Source organism: Pelophylax lessonae, assembly GCF_965119305.1.
Source record: "Pelophylax lessonae genome assembly, chromosome: 11".
Taxonomy (NCBI): domain Eukaryota; kingdom Metazoa; phylum Chordata; class Amphibia; order Anura; family Ranidae; genus Pelophylax; species Pelophylax lessonae.
Window position 1 is genome coordinate 182455096 of NC_138778.1, and position 9211 is coordinate 182464306.

A 9211-nucleotide genomic window follows, 5' to 3' on the forward strand; every position below is an offset into this window, starting at 1 on the left:
GTTTCATCAGGAGTTCTGCCGTTTGTTTGGACGAAGGTAGTCTGCGAATAGCAACGAAATGTGCCATCTTTGTCAGATGGTCCACTGACACCAAGATGGTATTAAATCCTTTAGAAGGAGGCAATTCTACGATGAAGTCCAATGACAAAACCTCCCATGGAGTTTGGGGTATTGGTAGACTGCATAGTAGACCGGATGGTCTCGTAGTGTCAATTTTGGACCTGGCACAGACATTGCATGAAGAGACGAATTTTTGTATAGATGTTTTCATGTCAGGCCACCAGAATTGTCGAGAAATCAAATTGAAAGTCTTTGTCATACCCATATGTCCTGCCATAGGCACATCATGCGATAATTCCAAGATCTTGGTGCGTAGGGTAGGTGGTATGTAAAGTTTGTCGTTGTAGTAGAGGAAGCCTTCTGCATCAGTATTTAGTTGTGGTGGGGGTGAATCCAAACTTATACCATGCAGAACCTCTTCCTTTAAGGAACGGACAACTCCAATAATGCGTTTGTGAGGTATTATAGGAACGGAAGGGATCTCAAGTAGTTTTCTTCAGTTAGTCGTGATAGTGCATCCGCCTTTTTGTTCTTATCTGCAGGTGTGTAGGTCACTAGGAAGTTAAACCTTAGAAAGAATAGTGACCATCGTACCTGTCGATGCGAGAGAGTTTTGCTAGTCTGAAGATATTGGAGGTTTTTATGGTCCGTGTATATAATTATTGGTAGTTGGGTGCCTTCGAGTAAATGTCGCCAATTCTCCAGAGCCAATTTTATAGCAAGCAGTTCCTTTTCACCCACGGGGTAATTTATCTCGGGACTGCTCAGGGATTTAGAAAAAAAAGCGACTGGATGAAGTGGTGAAGTGTGGGTAGGTCGTTGGGAGAGTATTGCTCCTACTGCCATGTTTGACGCATCTACCTCCAGAATGTATTGGAGGGATGGGTCTGGATGGCGTAATATGGGAGCGGAAGTAAACCTTGTCTTTAACAAGTGGAAAGCCTTATTTGCTTCTTCTGACCATTTAAATGGTATTTTTATGCTAGTGAGCTGTGTGAGGGGTCTCACAATAGCAGAAAAGTTTTTTATGAACTTCCTGTAGAAATTTAAAAATCCCAGGAATCGCTGTAGCGCCTTGCGTGTAGTTGGTGTAGGCCAATCCTGAATGCAGGATATTTTACTCATGTCCATCTCGATTCCTGTTTTGGATATGATGTAGCCTAGAAAGAGTACCTCATCTTTATGGAACAAGCTTCACATAAAGATTATGTGCAAGCAATATCGATAATACAAGTCTTACATGTCTTATGTGTTCAGACAGGGTCCATGAATATATAAGTATATCGTCCAGATATACCACAACACAGACATCTAGTAAGTCTTTAAAAATATCGTTTATAAATCGTTGGAAAACTGCAGGGGCATTGCATAGGCCGAATGGCATCACAAGATATTCGAACAATCCGTATCTAGTTCTGAATGCAGTCTTCCACTCGTGTCCATCACGGATTCGAATGAGATTGTATGCTCCTTTCAGGTCTAATTTTGAAAAATAGGTAGCTCCACGCACCTGCTCAATGAGCTCAGGGATAAGCGGTAGAGGATAGCGATCTTTTATTGTGATAGCATTCAATTTCCTTTAGTCGATGATAGGTCTGAGACTTGAATCTTTATTGCGAACAAAAAAGAGTCCTGCTGCTGTGGAAGAAGTGGAAGGTCTAATAAAACCTTTTTCCAAGTTCTCATCCAAATAGGTTTTGAGATGGGCAAGTTCATCCTGTGAAAGAGGATAAACATGACCGAACGGCAATTTGCTATTTGGGAGTAGATCAATGCTACAATCATAGTCTCGATGAGGAGGTAATGCTTGAGCATTTTTCTCAAGAAAAACCTCAGAAAGATCCTGATAACATAGTGGTGCAATCTCATCTGTCACCACAGACAGAATCTTCCCGGAAAACGGGAGGTTACACGTTTCCTCGCAATAACAAGAAGGGAAGGTCAAGGACCGTTTCTTCCAATCTATGGTTGGTTGGTGTGTGTGCAACCAGGGAAGTCCCAACACAATGGGAAAGTGGGGTGATGGTATTAAATCGAAGGTAGAAGTCTCCCTATGAGACTCGTTAATAGTGACTAGAAGTACTTGTGTCTGATCGGTGATCGGACCAGAGGATAACGGAACACCGGTAATAAGACTTACTGAGACAGGTTTGAGTTTAGAAATAATAGGAATTTTATTTAAAGCAGCAAAACATATATCCATATAATTTCCACAAGATCCTGTGTCAATCATGGCCTTAGTAGTAATCCTGTTCTGGTCCCACTGTAATGTCAAAAAAACAGAAATGTAGGGGTTAGTGAATGAAGTTGTCAATCCTCCTAGGGAGACATGTGAACACTCACCCTTCTTTTTGTTGACTAGGGGACAGACGTTTATCTTGTGATCCGGGGATGCACAGTACAAGCAGAGATTTTCATTTCGTCTTTTGGCTTTTTCCATAGTTGATAGCGGTGGGCGTATGGTTCCTATCTCCATAGGAACGGGGTCAACGGCCAGACTCCGAGAGGAAACGGATAATGGCATTCCCATCTTTTCAGCCTTTCTTTCTCGTAGTCTATGGTAATACTGAGTTGTATTAGTGCATCCAGGGTTTTTGGCAGATCCGCTCGGGCGAGCTCGTCCTTAACGGTTTCTGATAGGCCAAGCCTAAATTGGGTTTTCAGAGATGCATCATTCCATTCTGAATCAAGGGTCCATCTCTTGAACTCTGCGACAAAGTCTTCTACAGGCCTCCTTCCTTGTTTCAAGGATCTTAACTGAAGATTAGCAGTACTCTGCCTATTGGGGTCATCATATAGGCTAGTGAGCTCTGCCAGGAACAAGGCATAGGAGTTGAGAAGCGGGTCGTTTTTCTCAAAAAGATAATCTGCCCAGGCTCGAGGATCGTTTGATAGGTAAGAAATAATAGTACAAACCTTAATGTGATCAGTAAGGTAGGTACGAGGTTTTAGCAAAAAAAGTAACTCACATGCGTTTTAAAATTCGCGAAATTTTTTGCGATCGCCTGTAAATACCAAAGGGGGATTTATCTTGGGTTCAGGGGACTGAGCAGAGGTAAGTTGTGTCAGTCTAATTACCTGCTGCGACAGAGCCTGATTGTCTTCTTTTAATTCAGCAAGTGCGTGTATTAACGCAGATACTTGCTCTTTTAATTGTGTCACCTGAGTGGTTATTTCTGCTGAATCCATTTTTTGGTTCGTTCAATCTGTAACGCTCCTGCGTTTCTTATATGGTGTGGATTTTCAGCTGCAGAAATAGTTCCACGTCAGTAGTCATGTAAGAGATATGCTGAGATACCATTCCCAACCTCAATGACTCATCATGTGTGGAAGGTCTTATTTCAGCCAGTAAATACACACAATTAGCAAACTGGTTCCTAGAGTGACTTTATGTATGTGGTAACACAATGATGAAGGTTGAGGGATAGGTTGAGTGGAGGTGGTAGGTGATAGACACTTGAAGGTGAGACAGTAGCAGATGGATGCAGGAAGGTTTAGCAATGTTGTATGATAGCAGATGATAGAATAGCAGGTGGACATACAAAAGAGATCAACCCAGTGCAGAAAAGTAGCAGTAGTCTCAAGAGCTAGCAATCTAGTTATGCAGATGTGATAAACAGTCTTTACTATGCAGAGCTAGATAGTGTAAGCTTAGTATAAGTTTATAGAGAATTCCCCTGCGGGGTACTTAGCACTATTAGCGATACAGCCGAAGGGTGGTTCAGGAGAGGCGGATGATCCAGTAGCGGGATACAGGGATCAGCGCAGCGAGGTTCCGTCAGCGAAGTAAGCTTGCAAGCATGGAAGCTTCAAGCAAGGTTAGCATCCAGGTAAGGGTGTTTGAACGAACACATGTGAGTGAGAACCGGCGCTTTAAATAGCCATCTAGTCCGGCGCTGGGTGATGACAGCTCCAGTCTTAAAGGTGTATGCGCACCTTTCCAAAAGTAAATGGTGGGGCGCATACACTTGTGGAAAGTGTAATTTAGGGTACCAAAGGTACCGGAACATTACACACAGAACCCCAGGTTCCTTGCACACTTCATCTGAACAACTGCTGCCTCTGTCTCCTCACTAAGTGAACTAGAACTTGCAGGACTTATTCTTCCTTCAGTTCCCCAGTCCCACTCAGCTTCCATGTCTGATCCCCAGTCATTGATTCCCTCTTCCAGGGATCCATAACTATACACAAAACTGGGTGACTCCACATCAATGGCCCCTGCCTCCCCCTCACTGGACAAACTGGAGGACTTCAACTTCTGGGCCCATTGACGCCCCTCTGCCTCTTTAAGAGCTGGACTGTTGGTTGCTGTAACTGCCACCAATTCACCTTGCAGCCACTGCTTAGCCCTTACAACTTGTGTGCAATACACCTCTGAGATGTGGGTCTCCCTGGTTTGGCAGATGGTTGTGGATGTTTGCACCACTGGTCCCGGCCCCAGCGATACTCTCGGCACTCGCTGTCCTCTCCCAAAAGAAATGGCCACTATAGGTGTCAGCAGTTTAGATGTGGTTCCTACTTCCCAATTCACATACAGTCTTTTGGGCTGGCAATCACTCTGCTCCAACTTTAGCAACATGTCACCGCAGTGTCCACACTGTCCCCACGCTTGCAGTCACACAAACACATTCAGGCATCTGCCACATACCAGTCCAAGGTGTTCCTTGTCTCCCCCGCTACGCAAAGCCAGACTTCCCTTGGGCATTATTCGGACCCCTGTGTTCAACAGGGTCAGATTCTGCGATTTAGTCTGCTCTGCAGGTTCTCCGCCTACATGTGGGATAGCCCCTGCACTCTGGCTCACTCTGCCATCTTGCTCCTCTACACACATGTCTGCTCCTCAGCTAAACCTGACGACAAGGTTGACGTCTCAGCTCTCATCCTCCATTCCAAATGGCGGCCCGCATACGGCGACTCCGCCCATGTCCCCAGACTAGCTGACTCTCCGGCGGTGGCTTATCCTGCAGGGCAAATTTTTTTGGCGCGCTCTCTCCCGCGCTCTGCAGTAACCCCTTCGCTGCTGCCATAACGCTGCTCAGCCTGCTCGAATGGTACTGCAATGCAGATTGTGTTCCCTGCCACAGATATACATACATCTGCCTCTTCTGTCTTGACTTGAGCTCCGGTTGCACTTTCTTGTTCCCAAGCCAACTGAACTCTCTCACTGCTGTTAGGAATTGTCCTGCTGTTACCGACTCCACGGCAGACATTCTCTTTCACAGCACATGTCCTGACATACCCCCTGATGCGCCGATGCCCACGCCCTGGGTCACTGCTTTCTTCACCATAACCTGAAAGCTCACATGCACTGATTACTATAAAGCAGACACGATTTTCTCATACAATACAGCACATCCTTTCTCCATCGACAGTCTAGCACTTTACTTGAGAAGACATGACGTTTCTTGAGTAAATGTCCAGGTGTTGCCTGTAGCAACCACTGCCATGACCATGACTTGAAAGCACACTTGCACTGATCACTGTAAAGCAGACATTACTTTGTCCTACAATACAGCACATCCTTCCTCCACCGACACTCCAGCACTTTTCGCGAGAAGACATAGCGCTACTTGGGCAAATATCCGGCCGTTGCCAGTAGCAACCACTGCTGTAACTCAGAGGAAATCATGGATGACGCCCCCAAATGTAGCACTGTCCTCATAGAGCTTGCTGTATGATGACTTCTTGGGCCTCCTCTAATTACCTGCCGACAGTCACTGAGGGACAGTTCACACATCCATCCTTATTACCAATGGCTTGTTACTCAATAAACAGTCCAGGGGTTTTGGTTTTATATTTATTGTGGAACTTGGATGGGAGAAGGGAATAGTGGGATACTCCAACTATTTACAGTTGATAAGGACAACTCTCACTTGGCCTCACCAGGTTAATTGTGGAAGCAGACACACTGCTTTAACCATACTGCCACTGTCTTGCTCTCTCTAGCAGCAGACTTGATGCAACTACATTCTCTTCAGGACACTTACCAGGGCTGTACTAAATGCCTGTGCATTTGTCAGGTTTCCTTCCACTGTCCAATATGCCTCCCTATTGGACCAGTGAGAAACACTTCAGACAAACTGAGCTGCACCTGAGGACCATGAGCACACCTCCCTAGCAGATCCTGTTCTCTGGTAGGCAGAGAACAATATAGATTTACCTGGCGATCTCTCTGGCAAGCAGAAAGGATCCAAAACTATACTCGCTCTACCACCTACCTAGGAGGGTGCTACATGTGGAAGAAAGTGCTCTGGTCAGATAAAGGCAAAGCTGAACTTTTTGGCCTAAAAGCAAATCGTTATGTGTAGCGTAAAACTAACACTGCAAATCACCCTGAACACACCATCCCCACAGTGAAACATGGTGGCGACAGCATCATGTTGTTGGGATACTTTTCTTTAGCAGGGACAGGGAAGCTGGTTGGAGTTGACAGGAAGATGGATGGAGCCAAAGATTGAGCTATTTTGCAAAGGAGAATAAGCAAAATCTTCACTCTCTAGATGTACAAAGCTGGTAGATACATACTTGTGTTACTATAGATATTTGATAGTTGGATTCTGTATTAAGAAGCTAGGTTCCTCCACCACCATTGATATGCAAATAAACCATTCCGATTGGTTTTGGAGCTAAACAGAGGTATGGGGAGGTGGGGTTTAGGACTTTTGAAACAAACATGTGTTTAGGCAAAGGAGAGTTGTTTTTGGAACACAAAAGGAACAACATGTCTGCTTTAGACTTGAAATGAGGATTTTGGAGAAAGCAGTTCATCTCCATAAGAAGATATAAAGAAGAAATATTTAAGAAGGAATATTTACATCCTGTGGGTGGTCTCTGGTCTACAGGACTATAAATAGAGTCTCTAGCTTAGGGGAAGGGAGGTTCATTTTGAGAGGTTCATTTTTTGGAGCCGTGGAAGGAAAGCATGCAGCAAAAAAACTCACTGTCCTGTTCCAGTTATCGAGTGCAAGCTGTTGTCAGAGTTAAGTATTATTTGACCTTTCTTTGGGATATTGGGAATAGGAGTGTCTGTTTGAGTCTTTTTTTTTAATGTTTATGGTAACTTTTATGTAAGGAATCTTTATTTTGATGTCCAGTAAAGTTTTGTTTTATGCTTTTTAGCAAAACTGCTCTTGGTGTGTCAGTTCATTTTAAATATTCACTAGATATTTCAGTGGCTGTCCAGTATACCTTCATTATAAATTTACCTTTATTACAATACCCAAAAAGCTGTAATTGCAGTGAAAGGTGGTTCTATAAAGTATTGACTCAGGGGGGCTGAATACAAATGCACGCCACACTTTTCACATATTTATTTGTAAAAAATGTTGAAAACCATTTATCATTTTCCTTCCACTTCACAATTATGTGCCACTTTGTGTTGGTCTATCACATACAATTCCAATAAAATACATTTACGTTTTTTGGTTGTAACATGACAAAATGTGGAAAATTTCAGGGGGTATGAATACTTTTTCAAGTCATTGTATACACTATGTGCAGCTCACTGGGCACGAGAAGGCACCTGGAGAATAACACTCTCTATGTAATCAATGCTATTAAAATCACATGAGGGAGGAAGAATGGACAAAAAAATAGATAAACTTGTTTACTAGTTATATTTTGTGATTTCAAAAGCTCCCCCATGAAACAATAGAATGCATTTCAGTTAGATAGTGTTCTCTTCTGCTCTAGAGTGTCTTTGCTTGGCCTCTGAGGATTAAAGAGTAACTCCACTGTTTTTGAGAAAAGAAAACTCCCCTGTGGGTGATCTACTGTACGTACATTGCAGGGATTTTAAAAAATTTGGTAGCAGATTCCTGCCTTTTGTTATTCTGAAGTAATAGCTGTTTGCTTGCCTGTGTCCATGTGGAAATTGAATCTAATGGGAGTGATTTTATACATATCAATCATCTGATGCACTTGCAGAGTTCTAATGAGGAATGTTTCAGGGTCTGCATCCCTTTAGATGTGATTTCTTATTGGTAGTATCTCACCAAAAATGACATTTTGTTGCAAGGGATGCCCAAAATCTTACTTGTATCTTAGTGCAGACTTCTGGGAAAATCAGTAAGCCAATCACACAAGCAGGAAATGACACATCTGAGGTGCATTCTGTACACCATCTGTGTACAGAACACCTCCAGGTAGCCATATTGCATTGTATTTTACAGGGCATTAGAGCTCTGCAGATTGAAAACAAAAGATAATTTTTTTACCAACATTCAATTACAATATGATCTGTGTAGCAATTGTATATGCTATAATAATGTTGTTGTTTTTTTTATTTGCTATTTCTTTCCCACAAAAGTGGAGCTACCCTTTAAGATAACCCAGAAACTGCCTCTAAGAAAAATGTACAATGACAAAATATTTCTCTTAACAGATTCTAGAGAAGATAACCAGGACACCTAAAAATGCAAATTCTACTGAAATTGGGCTGAAAAGCTATACAAAAAGAATTTGGTGTGAAGATGTTACAGAATCCTCACTGGTCATCCTCATCTGCAATTCATTCCAACATTGACAAACCTCCACAGATTTACTCTAAGCCTAATCAATAAAATAATTATTTATGAGTCAATTAAATTAAAAAAAATAATAATTTAAATGTGAAAAAATATTTACAGTTGTTTCAGATAAGGTTGAGATGGTGAAAGTTGTGAGGAAGTGAGTTTAAGCTGAATTACAGACAATCAGCTAAACACAAAACTTTAAAGAATAGTCATTGATGTTTTAAATAGCTTGAACCAATGTAAGTACGTATATACCATACTTGGCTGATACCCCTGGAAGCAGTGGAGAGTTGGGGCAGTGACGTCAGACTCCCCACCTCATCCAATCAGAAAAAACTTTGTATTCATTCAGAAAAAAAACAAAGCATTCCATGAATGGCACCCATGCCACGCGCCCATCCTTCTGTGCTCACAATGCAGGAGAGCAGCAGCTCTGCTCAGGCCCCTCAATCAAGTGGAGATCCGTGTAGTAGCAGTATCTTCTTCAGTGATTTCTATCTTCCAAGAGTATCTGCCAGGTATTGTATATACATATTTACACTGGTCCAAGTTGGACCAAAATCGATGCCTGATCAGCAGCTAGCTCAGCGCTCAGCCTATTGCTGATAACCGGAGCCAGCTGTTCCCATCTCTGCAGC

At 42.8% G+C, this 9211-nt stretch overlaps 1 protein-coding gene across 3 annotated transcripts in view; it reads left to right on the forward strand.

Moving 5' to 3' along the window:
* The window catches only part of MARCHF10 (membrane associated ring-CH-type finger 10), a 137082-nt gene extending 128492 nt beyond the window's left edge, over positions 1-8590 (forward strand). For all 3 annotated transcript variants that reach the window (XM_082271269.1, XM_082271271.1, XM_082271270.1), the window contains exon 11: positions 8444-8590. In XM_082271269.1, the coding sequence (XP_082127395.1) occupies positions 8444-8472 (29 nt within the window). In that variant the 3' untranslated portion in view covers positions 8473-8590. The remainder of the gene's footprint in view (positions 1-8443) is intronic.
* Positions 8591-9211: the final 621 nt, after the last annotated feature.